Consider the following 19,912-nt stretch of genomic DNA (forward strand, 5'->3'; position numbering starts at 1 on the left):
GTTTAGACTTCCACATTAACTGCCTGAGAGCAGGGGCTGCTGAGTTCCACAGCTTGGAGCAGAGCCTGGCACACAGCAATCCCACAGTAAATGCTTGTACAAGGGATGAAGGAAGGGAACTAAGGAAGAAGAGCTCTTGATATATGGCATTGTAACTGTCTTGGTGGGCAGGGCTCTCAGCTTGCTCATGTCTATCTGCAGGGCCTAGTGTACTCCCTGGCCCTTATCAAATGTTTACTAAGTGTTTGACGAAAGAATAATGGTCCTTGCTATGGACTGAATTGTGTCTCCTCAAAACGTGAATTGAAATCCTGGCTCCTACACCTGTAAATGATCCTGTCTGGAAATAGGGTTTTCTTTGTCGTGTTAATTAGGTCATACCTGAGTAGGATGGGTTCTAAATCCTATCACTTCTGAGTTATAAAAAGAGTGGTGTGGATACAGACACACAGGCAGGGTAAAGACAGAGGCCATTGAGGACCATCTACAAGCCAAGGAGCCAAGGACAACTGGGATGGTGACACGGAACCCACCAGGTCAAGGCCCTGATTTGGACTTCTAGCCTTCAGAACGATGAGAAAACAAATGTCTGTTCTTTAAAGCCACCACGTGTGGCATTTGTGTTACTACAGCCATGGGGAATTGAGGGTCCTTTCTATACAAAACCTCTTTTCCAAAGGTTCTAAAACCTAGTGATTAGAAATGAATTCTCGTTATCAACCGTCTTAGAAAATAAAGTGCTCCTGGGAGTTCTCCATTATCATTTATCAACATTTTAGTGTAATTAGCTTCTCAAAAAGCTTATTATTTTGGATAATAATACTGTGTAATATCTGTACACAATTTTCCCATCCTTGAGTTATGCAAAGCAGGTATTATTTGAGTCCCCATTTCACAGATGACAAAACTGAAGCTTAGAGAAGTGGTTTGCCTGGAATTCACAGTAAGCTAGTGGCAGAGCCAAGACTCTACCACACTCTTCTGAGGCCACATCAAGTCTGATGGGGGTAGTGGGTTGGAGGCGGAGGCCTGGTTCAGCAACATTGAATGTCTGGAGGGGCTGTGTACCCAGCAGGAGGCAGGGCAGGAAGAGAGGTCTGTTATCCGATTCCTCTGATCCTCAGTTCCTCACCTGTAAAATGGGGATGATACCAACTTCACAGGGTGGTTATGAGGATTAAAGAAAATAGGAGTCCCAGTGCCAAGCAGGTGCTCAATAGATCACAGCAGTTGCTGCTGTCGTTGTAATCATTTGAGGACACAGGATCAAACGCTGCCCATAATTTGGCCAAGGACCCATTCTAAGAAGGATGGAAGCTCCTGATTTGCTTTCTGAAGGTGGGGGGAGGGTATGAAGGAAATGGAACTGGCCACAAAGCAGCAAATCTGATAAGTAGCCGTGCACCTAAAGGTTTCTCCCCAGATGCACACTGGAAGGAGGAAAAGAAGTTCCAGGGAGAGAGTGGGCGGGGGGGTGGTGGTCAAGGAGAAAAGGCTCTGTAGCGCCACACAGGTGCCCAGCTCTGGACTCAACCCACGGATTGCAGTGGGATGCTCAGATGGGAACCCATGGGTTCACGCTGCACCAGTAGGGATACACGAGAGCTCCTGCCATCAAAATACCTGAACCTGGATGGAGGTGCCTCAGTGACATCTGCCAGAAGCCACCTGTGGATCAGGGCACAAGCAGGGGGAGGGCACAGCTGCTAGAGTCACCCAGACCTGGGTGTCATGACAGAATCAGCTGCTTACTGACTGTATGAAACCGGAAAATGACCAAGCTCTGTGAGCCTCAGTTTCCACCTCTGTAAAATGGGCATAATGTAGTCCTGTAGAAGAGATTCTCAACCAGCAATGGCACCCCCAGCCAGTCTAGAAATGCACAAACAACGTCGGTTGTCACATGACTGGGGGGCTGCTAGCCTAGGGACTGGGGATTCTCCACATCCTGCAACCCAAATGCCAAGAGTGCCCCCCACCCCCATAGAGAAGCACCCCCTGTTATAAACATCCTTGTGAGGATTAGCCACAGGGGGAGGAATTCCGCTCCCGAAGGCTGGCACTGGTCCCCCTCATCGGGCCCGATCAGGGAGGCTGCGTGATCTCCCAGAAGAATATCGGCTTGCTTAACATTTCCTCAGAGAAATAACGCGCCAAAAGAAGGCCTGTGTAGCGGGGTGGGGCCCTGGGGCCGCCCCTGACTCAGGGACCCGGGCTTACCTAGCATGCACAGGGGCTTCCTGGCGAACTTCAGGCGTCCCCGCCAGCCTTTGTATCGGCAGCAACATCCGGCAGCCCAGATCCTCAAAGCAAACTCGGCTCCGAAGATGAAAATAGCAAATGTCTCCTGCGTTGAGGACCATGTGGAGAGACACTGATTAATGGGGACCCCCAGAACCACTGACGTCGCTGTTGCTGTTTCGGTGGCGGAGGTGGCTAGGGCTGGGGGAGGAGACCTGGTTGGTCTCCCCCATTCGGGTTTGGATAGCTCCTGTCTTCGTTCAGCTGTTCTAACTGTCCCTAACATTGCTAAGCCTTGCAAAGTGATGATCTACTCTTTCTTCTAGGTTTTTGTTCCAAAAAGTCATATATATATATATATATTTTTTTTTTTTAACAAAACTTTCCTTTAATGTACTAAAAGCCCTTAAAACTCCACTTAGGTTGACAAGAGGGCTATCAATGGAACACAGTCTGTGCGTCCCAGCTGGTGTCTGCCCCCTGGTGTTGCTAATCGTGGCTGGTGGTTACTAAGCCCCCTCCTGGGCCAGCCACCACCCTAAGGGCTTTATAATATTACCCTTGTTTTACATTTTGAGAAACCAAGGCGCAGAGGGGTTAAAAACTTCTCAGGGCCTTTCAGTTAGAAAGGGGCAGAGGAGTGGTGCAGTCATCAGCCTCCAGCGCCTGTGCATTTAAACACTCGCTGGGTGGTGCACACTCAGCTCCTAACTGAAAGGTCAGCAGTTCGAATCCACTCAGAGGCACCTCAGGAGAAAGACCTGATGATCTACTTCCAAAATATCTCAGCCACCGAAAACCCCATGGAGCACAGTTCTACTCTGACACGTGTGGAGTCGCCAGGAGTTGGAACGGTTTGATGGCAGCTGCTTTGTTTGTTTGCTTATGCTGCCTTCCAGGACACTGGGTCCCTCCCACACCTCCCTTGATGATCAGGACCTTTGTCTCTGACTCTTTGGTGACCTCTTAGGACCTCTGGGGAGTTGTTACTCTACAGAAATCCCCAAAACCGAGTTCCTGGAACTGGGTTGTTTCCCAAGATTCAACCACTCAGGTTTCCTCTTGGGTTGTGTGGATTATAATGCCCTCCCTCAGAACAAATCTGCTAGCTGGCTCCATGGATGCTGCACTCAGTGGGAGGCTAAGCTTCTGCTATTTTATGAACCCTAAATGGGCGGGGTGAGTCCTCGGGTAGTGCAAATGGTTAACGTGCTCAGCTGCTAACCAAAAGGTGGGCGGTCCCTGCAGAGGTACCTCGAAAGAAAGGCCTGGCAAACTACTTTTGGAAAATCAGCCACTGAAAATCTGTGAAGCACGGTTCTACTCCGACAGACAGTGGTTGCCATGAGTCAGAGCTAACTGAGGGGCCAGCATCCCTTCCCTGTGTAGGGTGTGGGGCCTTACCTCATGTGGTCAACATCACCCTGAAGAGGCAGCGCTGACACCTAAACCAGCAAGGGTGTGGTCATTCCAGGGCCAGGTGACCAGTGTGGTCGCTGGGCTGGGGGCAGAGCAAGCCCTTCCCTGGAGTCTCCTCTGGGCTAGGCTCTGATGCTGGACCCAGCCCGTTAGCGTTTGCTCCTCGCTTGATGGGAAACTGAGAGTTAGGGGCATTAGGCAAACTGCCTCAAATTTCCAACCTGCTCTCTTTCCACCACACCCACTGATGGAGAACAGAGAGCGAAAACAGGCAGGGTGGTCCCTGTGTGCAGAGAGGGAGGATTAGAGGTTTTATGTAGAAATGGAATTTTGTACTTGGCCTTGAACGGAGTAAGAGATCCTGAGGATGCAGGGAGTAGGATAATAAGGAGAAAGAAAAAGCCCAGGTAGATTTTAGGACAGAATGTGCCTCTGTGTGAACTTACAGAGGACTGGGAGCTGCATGTTATTTAAATAATGGGTGTGGGATTTTGCTTTGACCTTGTTGCTGCCCCCTTATCTTTAATCTAAAACCAAAAAAACCAAACCCAGTGCTGTCGAGTCGATTCCGACTCATAGTGACCCTACAAAACGGAGTAGAACTGCCCCATAGTTTCCAAGGAGCACTTGGCGGATTCAAACTGCCAACCCTTTGGTTAGCAGCCATTGCACTTAACCACTACGCCACCAGGGTTTCCATCTTTAATCTAGGTATAGCAAATCTTCGTCACAAATGCTGTTTCTGACTGCCTCTGTGCCTGGGCTAGCTGCCTTCAAGTCAGCCACCACCCTCAACCACCCCCCCTCCGCCGACTCATGGCAACCCCATGCACAACGGGATCTGGCCTATTGTGATCCACAGGGTTTTCATTGGCAGGTTTTTTGGAAGTAGGTCACCAGGTCTTTCTTCCCAGTCCCTCTTAGTCTAGAAGTTTTGTTGACCTACTCAGCATCATGGCAACATGCAAGCCTCCACTGACAGAGGGGCCGCTGGCTGTGCGTGAGGTGCACCAGCCGGGAATCAAACATGGTCTCCTGCATGGAAAACAAAAAGTTTACCAGTGAACCACCACTGCCCCCATGCCCAGGATCTCAGGAACTGATCAGGCCCTGACTTGGCTGGAAACTCTAGCAGCCACTGCTTGTCAGGCAGTGTCGGCCCCCAGGGTGCCCTTCCTGGCATTGCTGTGGGAACCCAACCACAAGCGTCCATCCCAAACACAGCAGGGTTGGCAGCCTCACCAGTAAGAGCAGCCAGTCCCCCGAGACGGTCTCGTACTCCTTGAATGTGGTCAGGACCGCCAGTATCAAGCACCCCAGGACGATCAGGAACCTGTAGGGGAAGGAAGAAAGAGATTGTTATGGGTTGAATTGTCCCCCAAAATACGTGGTGTGTAAATCCTAACCTCTGTGCCTGTGGTTATAATCCCATAGGATTATAGCCCGTGTTTGTTATATAAATGAGATAGGATTAGTATAGGGTGTGCCTTAAATCAATCTCTTTTGAGGTATAAAAGAGATTAAAGAAGCAAGCTAGCAAGCAGAGATGGGGAAGATAGATGTCAAGACACATGGAGACCTCCAAGGAACCAGGAAGCAGAAGCTGAAAAGACAAAGACCTTCCTCTAGGACCAACAGAGAGAAAGCCTTCCCCTAGAGCGTACACTCTGAATTCCAACTTCTAGCTTCCTAAACTGTGAGAAAATAAATTTCTGTTTGTTAAAGCCACCCACTTGTGGTATTTCTGTTATCGCAGCACTAAGACAGAGACTAAGGAACCTTCTAGTCCTTAGCCTGCAGCTCACAGGTTGAGACCGGGATGAATCAGCGAGGATGAGGCTCCTGGTTCCGCAGGACATTCATTACGTTACGTGTCATCTCATTCGGTCGTCACAGCCAACCTGTGAGGCACGCAGGTACTGTCTCCCAGGTAAAGGGAAGAAGGCCGAGAGAAGTTAAGTGATGTGAACACTTCACCAGCTAGATAGCAGAAGCACTGGAATTCTAACTCGGATCAACCTGGCTCCAACCCTAGAGCTGCAGATAACTGAAAGAAAAGTTCCTGCAAGGGTACCAAGAAGTTAATTGTGTGTCCTGTGCAGATAGGACTATGAGTTTCAAATACAGGTAAATGTTCTTAATATAAAGAGAACACAATTCATCCCAAAGACTGACCAATTCAGAGAAGCCTTCTGTTACTGGGCAGTAGTACCATCCTTTTCACAGTCAATGACCAGGAAAGGGAATACCTTTTCCAAGCGTGTTCTTCAGAGTTGTTTTGGAATTACAATGCACTCTTCATGCTGGAAAGACAAGGAACCTCCATGCTGAACATTGCTGAATGCTGGTCCTTGAAAGGTCATAGAGAGGTCATCTGGTCCATGCCCCTGCCTCCAGGCAGGCGCAAACCACAAACCATCCTTTGTCCTGTGCCTATGTTCACGTCCATGGTTCATTGTTTCAGCAAACAACAGTTCACCCTCTTATGGAGAATCATTGGTTCAGTGCTAAGTATCAGGTCCTTTGAGTGTCTAAGAGGGAATTAATAAGCCAGGGTCTATAAGTGAGTCTTGGTAGCACACACCCCAAGGTCTCCTACTCCAGGTAATCTGACTCGCAGCTCTACTAGGTTGCAATCCGTGCTTTTTGGGCTTGCCTATGACAGAATGTAAGGAGCCCTGGTGGCACAACAGTTAAGCACTCAGCTGCTAACCAAAAAGTTGGTGCTTCAAACCTACCTAGTGGCTCTCCAGGAGAAAGACTTGGCAATCTGCTTCCGTAAAGTTCATAGCCATGAAAACCCTATGAGGAGTTCTGCCCTGTCACATGGGTCCGAATCCACTGGACCCCACCCAACAGCAACATGGAAGTGGGCACCCATTCACTCATTCGTTTATTCACATATTCATTCAACATTTATACAGCAGGCACTGGGGACCCAGCACTGGAGTTCTTTGATGAATGAACTTATGTGTCCTCACAAGCTCACAATCCAGACAAATAGAAAGCTGTCCCATGGCGTGATGAGGACCATGATGTCAGGAGGAGTGGCTGTTCTTCAGCCACCAGCTCATCTCTGGCCAGCCAACGTGGAAACAAGCAGAAAACGTAACCATTTTCAGATGATTCTACAAGTTCACACTCTAGTTGGCTCAAGACTTTACTTTATTCATTCTTAGGCTCTGGAGATAAGCCCTGGGATAGAGTCTTCTTCCTCCTTTTACAAACTGTGTGATCTTCGACAAGTTTCATAACCTCTCTGTCTTGGTTTTACCACCTGTAAAAGGGATCCAATCAAAGTACCCATGCCCAAGATTATCCAGTGATATAATCCATGTCAAGCGCTTAGACGAGAGCCTGGCAGATAGCATTTAATAAATGCTAGCTATTATTTTTATTGTTATTTATTATTAATTTAGTGAGTGATTCTTTTGTGCCAGGCATAGTACTGTTTTTAAGACACAAATATGACTAAAACCTAGCTCTCATTTCTGATGACTACCTAGCCCAGTGAGGGGCAGAGAAACAAATAATTACAGGACACTGTGGCTGATGTTATGATCCAAGTGTCCGAGTGCAGGGTGGGAAGCCTCCAGTAGGCTGTAGTCAAGGGGCGGGAAGGATATTCTAGGCTTATAGCTACCAGTTGTCATTGAGTTGACTCCAACTCATGGCGACTCCCGGTGTGTCAGAGGAGTACTGTGCTCCATAGGATTTTCAATTTTTAAAAATGTTTTCAGAAGTAGATCTCCAGGTCTTTCTTCCAAGGCACCTCTGGGTGGACTCAAACCTCCAACCTTTCAGTTAGCAGCTGAGTGTGTTAACTGTTTGCACCCCCCAGGGACTCCTAGAGTTGACCATATCCAGGACAGTTCCCATTTGACATGCGTTGTCCTGGAGTGAGGTGTCCCGGACATAGTCAACAGCCCATTCAGAAGCAGAGACAGCAAACATTCACAAATTCAGAGCCAGTTCTATCTTTCCCCTTAGCAAGGAGTGTAGGCCCTTCATGATCTGGCTTGGCCCTCTTCACAGCCTCCTCTGCTCTGCTTCCCAACTCCCAGGCCAGTCATACCAAATGACTAGCACGTCCTCAAACTCTCCGAGCACCTGCTGTCTGTCTCCATGCTCTTCTTCTCTGCCTCCCCTCCCACACACCATCAAGGCCTCGGCAGCTTCTCTCCCATTTTGCCTTGAGAGCCTTCCCCGAGCCCAGCTGATTTCACAAAGCTCGCCTGTGGGATGGTTCCCAGGGCGCCCTGAGGCACTTCAGTTACAGCACTTATCGCAACCCATCGTTATTTTGTAATTGTTTACTTGTGTTGTGTAGTAAATAAAAAATAAATAAATTTTTTTTCTTAATGCCTGGCATTAGAATATCTCTGAGAGTCGAAACTGTGTTTGTCTAGTGAAAATGCTTTGTCTAATGAAATACTGATCCAGGTAAAGCAGAAGTTATAACTCTAAACTAGGCACAAGATTACTAAACTACTCGGCCATAAAAATGAACTGGAAGTTGGAGATGGGCTGGGTGTTGAGGGCCAGGAATAACAAAAAGGAAGAGAAGACGATACGGCTTAGCCACACAGTAAAGAGTTTTTAAGAAAAAAAAATCATCTAATATTTGTTTTCAGTTTGTGTTTTTGCCATAAAAGTCACCAACCACAGCCTGTAGTGGGTGACTTTGTCTTTAGTTGTCATCAAAGAATGGAGCTGAGATGAACTATCTAGAAAAGGCAAGTGTATGGAGATCGAAGTTTATTAGTGGTCCCCGGGGTGGGCGGGAGAGAGGGAGAAAGGAAGGCACAGCGCTTAGGGGACACCGCGCTTCTGCTGGCTGAGTCTGTTGCCACTGAGTCAGTTCCAGCTCATGGCTCCCTGACGTGTCAATGCAGAACTGCTCCCTAGGGCTTTCAGGGCTGTGACCTTTTGGAAGCAGATCACAGGCCTTTCTTCTGCGGTGCCTCTGTGTAGGTTCGAACCACTTGCCTTTCAGTTAGTGGTTGAGCAGTTAACTCTGCCAACCAGGGACTCTGAGAGCTTCTGTTGAGGGTGGTGGAAAACCTGGGGATGGTTAATGGTGATAGTTGAATAACGTGGGAAACATACTCGATATCACTGAACCGTATTATATGAAGACTGTTAAAATGGCAACTGTTTTGTTAATATACATTTACCACAATTAAAAAAGAGATGTTAGAACAACAACAACAACAAATAAATAAATAAAAATCAAAAACAAGAAAACATGGAGCTGGAGCCCATGTGGGGAGAAGGGACAGCCCAGCATCCCATAGCTGAATGAATTCAGTGGAAATAGCAGCCCCCAGCCATGCTCAGAGACTCTGGCCACCTTCCCATACTTGGAACGTGTAATCTTGGGAGGCTCTACCAGGTGTGTGTGGTGGACACATGCTAAGGAGCCCCCAGGGAGTCGTGCCCAGGTGTACTCCCCTCCCCCAAGTACAGGCAGGACCTGTGATTTGCTCTTAACAGGCTCTGACAAAGGCAACGGGACACCACTCCCTGGATTAGTTAGGGTCTATGGCAAAGGGGATGGGCTAGTCCTGACCGTGATTATGTTACATGATACAAGATGTCGAGCAGACTGAGGCAAGAAGTCCTCATCCTGGCCTTGAAGAAGTGAGCTGCAATGTGGTGGGAGGGTATGTGGGGGGCCACTTGGCAAGGAACTGCAGGTGGCCTCGAGGACCCAGGAGCAGTCCCTAGGTGCTCCAAAGGGAGGAAGCATCCAGGAGATGGTGCCTGCAGGAGACTCAGGGCAAGTCCAGACCTTTGAGCTTGACTGGCATCAAGTATAAAAACAGCCAAATCTCAAAGACAGAGGGGCAGCTGTTGGCTCTCCCCAAAGACCTGCAGCCACAAACTCTTGCTCAGTCCCACAGGAGGCGGAAGAGAGGGAGAAGTGGTGGGCTGGGTAGGAGAAGAGAGGAGGAGGAGAAGCAGATGAAAGGGCAGGGGAGCACAGGAGAGGAAAAGAAGCCAGGGAAGGGGGAAGGAAATGGTGACAGCCACCAAGCCAGTGGGGGCCTCAGTCCACAATCTGCCAACAACCTCGTGAGCCTGGAAGAGGACCCTGAGTTCCAGGAAGGATCACAGCCTACCCAGCACTCTGATTTTAGTCCCGTAAGACTCATTTTGAACATCTGACCTCTAGAACTGTCAGGGAATACATTTGTGTTTTTTTAAACCACTAAGTTGTGGCAAGTTGTTACAGTAGCAACGAGAAACTAAAAGACCCAAGTGGAAATGTCTAACAGGCTGATAGAAATTTATGTCTGGAGCTTAGGGAAGAGGTCAGAGCTAGTAACCTAAGTCCCTTTCAGCAATAAATGTCATTGATTTTTCGAGTCAGGGGATAATTCAGTCCTAACCAACCACAAAAACACAGTTCCTGTCTTTTTTTTTTTTTTTTTTATCTCTAGGGAGCATGGAGTACCCAGCTTTAGCCAGGAGGGGGCAGCAAAGGCCCATCGTAGCTCTGTGTTTTCTCACCTTTCTCAGGAACGAGAAGCACCAGCAACCTCGGGAATCACTTTCCGAGGTTTGAAAAACAACCATGCGTTTCTAAAGCTAAAAACATCAAGGAAGTCCCTCCCTCTCCCCCTTAAGCAGAGAAGGGAAAACGCTCCTTGGTCTCTTGTATGTTTCCATTTATTATTAAAATATGAACTTGAGACAGAGACCAAGTTACCAGTCTCATCGCTGGAAGCACGTCCACAGACACAGTTCTTTTCCTCCTCCCCTTCGTGTTTTTGTTTTTTCTCTCTCTCTGCTTCACCAGGTTATTATTATGATTTTCTCCCTTTGCTTTCAGTCCTTGCTGACTTCCGTTTCTTTCCCACTCCCTGACTTCTTTTCCTCTCCCGTGCTCCCTTGCCCTTTCATCTGCTTCTCCTCCTCCTTCTCTGCTCCTAGCCAGCCCACCACTTCTCCTTCCCTTTTACCTCCTGTGGGACTGAGCAAGGGTCCCTGGCTGGGGTCTTTGGGGACAGCCAACAGCTGCCCTTTTGTCTTAGGATTCTGCTGTCTTTATACTTGATAGCAGTCAGGATCAAAGGTCAGGACACGCCCTTGAATCTCCTGGGGGCAGCATCCCCCAAATGGTTCCTCCCTATGGCGCAGTTCTACTCTGTAACACACGGGGTTGCCACGAGTCAGAAGTGACTTGGTGGCAACGGGTTTGTTTTTGGTTTTTCTGAGAGGCTGCAGCTCACCAGAGGTCATATGGAGGGAGGAAGTCAACTCTACTGGACTTCCCTCCGTGGATGCCGTAATGGATTGAATCGTGTCCCTCCAAAAATATGTGTTGAATTCCTGGCCCTTTTACCTGTGAATGGGAGCCCTGATGGTGCAGTGGTTAAGTGCTACGGCTGCCAAACAGAAGGTCGGCAGTTCAAACCCACCAGCTGCTCCTTGGAAACCCTATGGGGTAGTTCTACTCTGTCCTATAGTGTTACTATGAGTCGGAATTGACTCAACAGCAATGAGTTTTGGGTACCTGTGAATGTGATCCTGTTTGAAAATAGGGGTTCTTTTGTTATGTTAATGAGGTCATACTAGCATAGGCTGGGTCTTAAATCTAATCACGTCTGAGCTATAAAAAGAGCAGATTAGACACAGAAACACAGGGGGGAGACAGATGCCATGTGAGGACCTGCCTACAGGCAAAGGATCACCAAGAATTGCCAGCAGACGCTAGAAACTGAGAGAGAGAGGACACAGAAGAAATCAACACAGCCGAGACCCTGATTTGGACTTTAGCTTCCAAAACTATGAGACAATACATTTCGGCTCCTTAAAGCCACCCACTTTGTGTGTTTCTGTTACAGCAGCCCTAGGTAACTAAGACGCCTTGTCTGTCTGTTATTAAATGGGAACACATAGGAACATTTTCCCTAGCCAGGCAAGGGCAGAACTGAGTCTTCTAGCAACCTAGTTAGCCACACCTGTTCTGACCCTCAGTCACCACTTGCTCTCAAGCAGAAGACACCACCCAAAAAGGCAGTGCCCTCAGACCACATTAGGATTCCACTGGCCACCAACCACCATACTGCTGAGGCAAAGCACCTGCTGTGTGCCAGACATTTCTTTATTCTGTGTGAGTCCGCCCAAGAAAAGGGTGTTTCCATTGTCCTCCAATTAGAGTTGCTTCATTCACCTGGAACCAGGTTGATAAATCATTTTAATCTTGCAAACCCACTAGGATGGATTGGTCAAGGGTGCCTAGAACACTGCATTGAAAGGATCCTCATTGCTGTCAGGTTACTGGGGAGAAATGTCATTATCGATTAGTGATGTCTGTCATGGGTGCAAGAGGACCCCAAATTTGCATCCCCTGGGAACCCAGACAGGAAGATAAGAGTCACAGTTAAGGTCATTTTTTTTTTAATACTCCCCCTTTTTTGACTTCTACTCATGCCAAGCTCTCCCCCAAATTCCACTAACTGGAACTCTCATGGGACCTCAAAATGACATTCTTGTTCCTTTGTTTTACAGAAAGGAAATTAGTAAACCAGTGGTCTGGGTGATTTGCCCACCACCACAAGGTAACTCTTGGCAGAGATACGGCCAGGACTCTGGTCTCCAGACTCCAGCCAGGTGCAGCTCTGACTGTCTCTCAGCTTTATGTTTGGTAAGTCAAAGAGTGACCTTTTATGGACATTTCTGCTATTCTTTTAGCTGGTTACATGTTCCCTTTTACTGAATCCCAAAGGCCTTGGGGCAAAAGGTGAAATACCACACAACAGAGTCATTCAGGGAATTTAAATAAAACTGAGATGTTTACCTTCCCTTTTTGAATCTGACCTCAGCGTTCCCTCATTTAATATTTATCTCTGTATTCTCCCCCCACACATGTCATGTATTTATTTATCTGTGAGACGGAGAGTGGCTACGAGCCATGTCATTAAACATCAGGAGCTAACAATACACTAGGCATAATTTTACAACCATAAAAATGACTCCATCTCTTAATATTATCTTAAAAGTGGCAAACTCACAACTCAGAGAATATGGGAGGCAAATCAACACACTGCTTAGTGAAGCTGGAGTTCAGGGTCAGCAGCGTGATGCATGACTGAGCCAAGCACGGCCAACATCACCGTGTCCCCATGGAGCGCCTTCAGTGCTCCTTCCCACTCTGAGCTGAGGGTTGAGAGAGTCAACAAGAATGTCAGGTGCAGAGAAGGGAGCCTAGAGAGAGTCAGCAGCTGGCTCCTTCTGCCACTTCCTCTCCTGTCTGCATTGCTCCCTCCACATGCCATCCAGAATCATTTTTCTAAGCAGAGAAATCTGATAACGCCAAGCCCCTCATTCTTTACAGGGTACTGTCCCAACTCTTTAGCAAAGTTAACCAGGTTCCCCAAAATTGGCTCATGTCATGATAGAAGAGATAGAAAAACATGAATCAAAGCTATGCCATCAACAAGATTGTTGTTTTCTTGTTGTGTGCTGTTGAGTCCATTCTGACTCATAGTGACCCTATAGGACGAAGTAGAACTGTTCCGTGGCTTCCAGTTCTGTAATCATTATAGAAGCAAATTGCCAGATGTTTTTCCCACAGAGTGGCTGGTGGGTTCAAACTGCCAACCCTTCCATTAGCAGCTGAATACTTAACCACTGTGCCACCAGGGCCTCTTATTAATAAGATACGCGCTTTAAATCCAAAGCCACAATTAGGTTGAAAGTGAGAGGTTGGAAAATGATATTCCATGCAAATAGTGATCAAAAGAGAGCTGGAGTGGCTGTACCAATATCAGGCAATAAATTTTAAGACAAAATTTGTTACGAGAGACAAAGACATTATGTACTGATAAAAGGGTCAACCCATCAAGAAGATATAATAATTATAAACATATATACATCTACAACACAGTCCCTAAATACACAGTTTCCTTACTAGGCCCCTCTCTTCATCCTTTCTCCCTCCAGTCATACCAAACTTGCCGCTTAACCAAAACATTCCAGGTCTCTAATACATTTGGGACTTGAAGCACTTACTGATGAAGATCAAAAAGGCTACAGCCTTCAGTATGGATTACACCTGTCTTAGTCATCTAGTGCTGCTATAACAGAAATACCACAAGTGGATGGCTTTAATAAAGAGAAATTTATTCTTTCACAGTCTAGTAGGCTACAAATCCAAATTCAGGGCATCAACTCCAGGGGAAGGCTTTCTTCTGTCAACTCAGGAGGAAGGTCCTTGTCATCAGTCTTTGCCTGGTATGGGAGCATATCAGCACAGGAACCTCACGTCCAAAGGACGCACTCTGCTCCCAGGACTGCGTTCTTGGTGGCATAAGGTCTCCCTGTCTCTCTGCTCATTTCTCTCTTTTATATCTCAAAGAGATTGGCTTAAGACACTATCTGATCTTGTATATCTCATCAATATAAAAATATAACTGCCACTAATCCATCTCATTTCACCATAGTGATAGGATTTACAAAACATAGGAAAATCACATAAAATGGTGAACAGTCACACAATACTGGGAGTCATGGCCCAGCTAAGTTGACAGATATTTTGGGGGGACACAATTCAATCCATGACAATACCTTAACATAAAGAAAACAAAAATCCTTACAGCTGGACCAATAAGCAACATTGCGATAAATGGAGAAAAGATTGAAGTTGTCAAGGATTTCATTTCACTTGGATCCATAATCAATACCTTTGGAAGCAGCAGTCAAGAAATCAAACATTGGGCAAATCTGCTGCAAAAGGCCTCCTTAAAGTGTTAGAAAGCAAAGACGTCACTTCAAGGACTAAGGTGCACCGGACCCAAGCCATGGTGTTTTTAATCACCTCACATGCATGTGAAAGCTGGGAAATGCATAAGGAAGACCTAAGGGAAACCCATGCCTTTGAATTATGGCATTGGTGAAGAATATTGAATAAACCATGGGCTGCCAAAAGAATGAACCAACCCGTCTTAGAAGAAGTATAGCCAGAATGCTCCTTAGAAGCAAGGATGGTGGGAACTTCATTTCACATACTTTGGACACATTATCAGGAGGGATCAGTCCCTGGAGAAGGACGTCATTCTTGGTAAAGTAGAGGGTCAGTGAAAAAGAGGAAGACCCTCAACAAGATGGACTGACACAGTGGCTGCAAAAACGGGCTCAAGCATAACAACGATCGTGAGGATGGTGCAGGACTCAGCAGTGTTTTGTTCTGTTGTACACAGGGTTGCAATGAGTTGGAACCGACTCAACGGCCTCTAACAACAGCAACATGACTCAGCTCAAATGTCACCTCCTCTATTAAGCCTTCCTTCATTAATTCATTCATTCAATAAAATACTTACTAATCACTTATTACATGCCAGGGATTAGGAATAGAAAGTCCCTGCCCTCTAAGAGCGAGCACTTCAGATTCTCTTGTTTCCCCGAGCAAGTCAGGCAAATCTTGCTATGTATTCCCACGGGATTTTGTTTTCATCTGCTCATTGCATTTCTCCATTCCTTAACGTGTTTGCACGCTGTGGCAGGTGAAGCTCTAGGCATAGGTCATTCAACAATGACTGGAGCACATCATCCTCCTGTTTGTCTCCCATGCACCTGTGTCCTTCAATAGGCTGGTCTAGGGAAGCAGGGATCCCACGGTTGCCAAGCCCAGGGCCTTCCTGAAAATGCTACAAATCTTGGTTCTATTTCCAGCTCTGCCATTTATTCTCGGTAAGAGCTTGGAGAAGTCCTTTCCCTTCCCCAGGCCTCAGCTTATAACCTTGTGAAATGAGGGCGTCGAAGCAGACGGTCCCCAAAGGCCCTTCATTGCTGTTATCGTGTTGCAGGCTTCCAGCCAACTGCTTTGGGGGGAGGGCTTGGGAAAGCTTTCAAAGGTGATCAGACCTGACTTCAGATCTCAGCTCTGCCACCTACCACCTAGAAGACTGTTTTCTCATCCGTAAATGAGAATAATAATAGTTCTGAATTCAGGGCTGCTGTGAGAAGTAAGGAGTCCTGGTGGTACAGAGGTTAAGAGTTATGGCTGCTAACCAAAAGGTTGGCAGTTGGAATCCACCAGCTACTCCTTGGAAACCCTATGGGGCAGTTCTACTCGGTCCTATAGGGTCGCTATGGTTGGAATTGACTTGACGGCAAGGGGGTTTGGTGGTTTTGGTGAGAAGTAAATAAAACAATGCTCACAGATGACACAGTGCTGGGAGTGGCCCAGCACAGACGTCTAATATGTGCTAGCTATTTCAGGAATGAATTTTAGTGGAGATGGGTTGGGCCCATGAGCAAGTCCCCTGTGGCTGATGGAGCTTTTTGCCATTTCTCCAGACCTGGGGGTCCCTTATTTAGAATAGGTAAGTCACCTAAAAATTGGAAGAAGCCCTAACAAGATGAGTCACTTCCGGGTGTTCTGATGGCTGAGTCCCATCACACACTGCTCCATCTGCACAGCCTGAGTCACCGTTGGGCTGTTTCTGCAGGAGTCCTCCTTAGTCGCATTCTGTCGGTATTCCCAGATCCATTCATCCCTCTAAAAGCACCCCATACTGTGGGGGGAAGGAAGGTTATCACCCTTTTCCAGACCACGCAGCTCTGGTCCATGCCTCTGTTCTCCTCAATGCTAACAGTGTCATCAGCTGAAATATACAACAGTCCCATTAACACTGCCATGAACACCCCTCTCCACTGCAAAAGAGACATCTACCCCATTTATATTTGACACCTCCAGCTAAAGGCCATGCTATACCAGCACTGGCAGGTTGCATTCTTTTCTCCCTGTAGACTAGAGACGGGAGCCATTAACTCTTTACTTCTGTCCCCAGCAGGACAGCTGGGCCAGGCTGAGTGGGCAGACACAATGATTGGGAATCTGGGCCAAGTAAGTCGAGAGGAACAGACCAACCCTGGATACATTTTGTTTTTTTTCTTCCAGGACAAGCCATGTCTTTAATACATTCTGGGATGTTAAGGTCAATATGGACCTCCTCTCCCAATTCAGTTCAACATTTATAGATGCCTCCTCTGCAGCAGGCACCATGCTAGGGACTGGGGTACTTGTTTTCTCTGCTGGACTCAAAAGTCTCATCAACAACAAAGCATTTTTTATTAAACACCCAAAAGTTTCATTCTAGGCTAGTAAAAACCCGTGAACCAAACCTGCTGCTGTCAAGTCAGTTCTGACTCATAGCGACCCTATAGGACAGAGTAGAACTACCCCATAGGGTTTCCAAGGAGTGGCTGGCGGATTCGAACTGCTGACCTTTTGGTTAGTAGCCGAACTCTTAACCACTGCACCATCAGGGCTCCCCCAGGCTAGTAGGTGCAAAAAAATGATGTGAGGTTATATTTTAACATTTTCCTCATGCTGCAAGCACCTGCCATGTTCCCTTCATAAACTAGTCCAAGAAAGGAAAAGAGTAAAGGATTTAGAGTCTAGTCGTAGCAAGCAGACCCTCACCTGGCTCCCAGTGATCCCTGCCTCCTGGTATTGACACCTTTGGGTAACTCCCTCTGCTGGCAGGTGGCTGGGACCTGTGACTGGATTCTAAGCAACAGGATGCAGCAAAGGTGATGGAATGTCACTTCTGTGATTAGGTTCCATGAGACTGTGACTTCCATCTTGCTTAGCAGACTCTCTGTGGTTTTGATGAGGAAAGCTACCACGTTGGAGAGGTCCATGAGGCATGGAACTGAATGTGACCTCCAGCCAACAGGTAGCAAGGGAGAGAAGCCAGCAGTCCAACAGACATGAGGAATGGAATTCTGCCAGCAACCTCATAAGTGACCTTGGAAGAGGATCCTTCCCCATGTGAGCCTTCAGATGAGGCCTCAGTCTTGGCAGACATTTTGATGGCAGCCTTAGGAGAGAACTTGGAGCGGAAAACCCAGCTAAGCTGTTCCTGGATCCCTAACCCACAAAAACTGTGAGAGGATAAATGTCTATCGTGTTACGCTGCTAAATTTTGCAGTAATCTGTTACACAGCAAAAGGTAACTAATACTATTTAACCAAGGTTTGAATCTTTGCTCACCACTTAGCGACCAGATGTTCTTGTTAGTTGCCATTGGGCTGTTGCCAACTCATGGTGACCCCATGTATGCAAAGTAGAAAAGTTCCATGGGTTTTCAAGGCCATGACCTTTTAGAAGCAGATCCCCAGGCTTGCCTTCCAAGGGCCTCTGGGTGGGTTCAAACTGTCAACCTTTCAGCTGGTAGTCGAGCGCTTAACCGTTCACATCACTCAGGGACTTCTTGTAACCAGATGACCTGCGGCAAATTTACTTTTCTGAACCTGTTACTTATCTATAACATCAGCCCAAAAAACAACGGGTTTTTGTTCTCCAGATATTCTTCATCCCAGTCTTTGCAGTTAAGGGACTGCAGTTTCCTAACGAGCCCTCCATGCAAACATCCTTGACGGTTTAATAGCAGACTGTACCCTGGGTGTGTCAGGGCTTTGCAGATCAGGTCATCAGGCGAGGCACCCGATGGCACAATGTAAGTCATTTGCAGAGTGAAAGTGCCAAGCTTACAAAAGATCAAGATTTCATGAAGTTCATGAAAATGATGACGGAGAATGGCTCTAAATACAGCAAAGCCATGAACAAGCCACCATCTTGCAGGGTAAGTGGGAGACAAATCTACTGCCACTTCAAAGGATTAAATGTTCTCACAACTCCTCGCGCCAAAGTGTTGAGGAAATAAAATGTGAAGCCACGTTGTATCTCATATAATTTTGGCGGAAAAAAAATGATACCCCCTAATTAAAACTCGATTGGGTCTTTGCTCATTGTAAAATTAGAGCAGAGTTGCAATTATTAACCTAACTTCAATTAATGTAAGATAAAATAAAAACACTTTTTAAATTTTAATTATATTGATTTTAAATTAAATTTAATTGGATTAATTATATTTTTGTGTTTTTTTTTTTTTCTTTGCTGTTTGGGATGAAGTTTTCGTCCCCATTTTTAGCTGATTCCCTATTGTGCCTCTCCTTAAAGGAGCCCTAGTGGTGCAACAGTTAGGCGCTCGGCTGCTAACCGAAAGGGTGGCAGTTCAAACCCACCCAGCGGTGCCACAGGAAAAAGACCTGGCGATCTGCTCCCATAGCAATTACAGCCTAGAAAACCCTCCGGGCAGTTAGTTCCCTGTCACACGTGGGGTTGCTATGAGTTGGAACTGACGCAACGGCACACAACAACACAATACTGTATAGAAAGAAAACACATTGAAAACGCAAACGTAAGGGACTTAATCTTTAAAACACTTTCCTTGGGTTGGATAACAGAACATTTAAAAGAATTAAAGGAATGAATACTATACCATACTGACTGCCGTTGAATTGATGCCGACTCATAGTGACCCTACAGGACAGAGTTGAACTGCCCCATAGGGTTTCCAAGGAGCAGCTGGTGGATTGGAACTGCTGACCTTTTGGTTAGCAGCCGTAGCTTGCTGTAGGTCTTAACCACTGTGCCGCCAGGGCTCCCAAAGGAATGAAAGAGGAGCATTTTTATTCAGGTTCGTGGAGCTCTCTTTAAAGGCAAAGAGAACAAATGATGACTAAATACTAGTGCAGGGCCTGAGGCTGAAGCGTCATTAGCTTTGTGGTGAATCTGCCTCTGGAAGCACCTACTCAAGCTTCAGAAAATGTCATCGCCCACTTCCTCCTGAGTGTCCTGTCCTCTCAGGAGTGACTTTCTCCACAAGACAACAGCCCTGTTGGAGCCCACGCTGGCCTCCCCAGGAGCATGTCTGCGGTCAGTGCTAACCGCGTGGAACTTCAGGCTCTGAGGCAAACTTCTCCACCGCCTGACCAAGTGCCATGGGGCCCTCCAGTCAGGGAAGAGCTTGGCCCCTAGAGCTGGACACATCTGGTCTCAAGTGTGGCCTCAGCACTGAGTTTCTGGTTCCTCGTCTATAGAGTAAAAATGAAATGCCTGCCTCGTAAGAGGATTCAATGAGATCACGTATATAAAGTGCTTATTGGCAGGCAGCAGGCACTCAGTAAATGGCCCCTGCCTCTTCTGTTGGCAGATATGCCCATTTACAAATTATTTATAATCGGGAGCATACATTTGCGAGTCATACAGGGAACGAGCTTAGATTTTGGCTACACTCTTGACAGCTGTGTGACCTTGAGCAAGTAACTTAACCTCTCTGATCCTTTGATCTTTCAAATATATTATGGGGATAATTATACAGCCTCACAGCATCACCGTGAGGACTAACAGTTTCTGTGCTTCGGTTTCTCCATCTGTAAAATGGGAATA

General features: G+C 46.9%; 1 protein-coding gene across 1 annotated transcript in view; it reads right to left on the reverse strand.

Annotated features, from left to right (window-relative positions):
• KCNQ3 (potassium voltage-gated channel subfamily Q member 3) overlaps nucleotides 1-19,912 on the reverse strand; it is a 360,642-nt gene that overhangs the window by 55,264 nt on the left and 285,466 nt on the right. The window contains exons 2-3 of the mRNA XM_003408187.4: nucleotides 4,903-4,993; nucleotides 2,221-2,347 (exon numbers count right to left, since the gene is read on the reverse strand). Of these exons, the coding sequence (XP_003408235.1) occupies nucleotides 2,221-2,347; nucleotides 4,903-4,993 (218 nt within the window). The remainder of the gene's footprint in view (nucleotides 1-2,220; nucleotides 2,348-4,902; nucleotides 4,994-19,912) is intronic.

This window comes from Loxodonta africana, chromosome 14 (genome assembly GCF_030014295.1).
Source record: "Loxodonta africana isolate mLoxAfr1 chromosome 14, mLoxAfr1.hap2, whole genome shotgun sequence".
Lineage (NCBI taxonomy): Eukaryota > Metazoa > Chordata > Mammalia > Proboscidea > Elephantidae > Loxodonta > Loxodonta africana.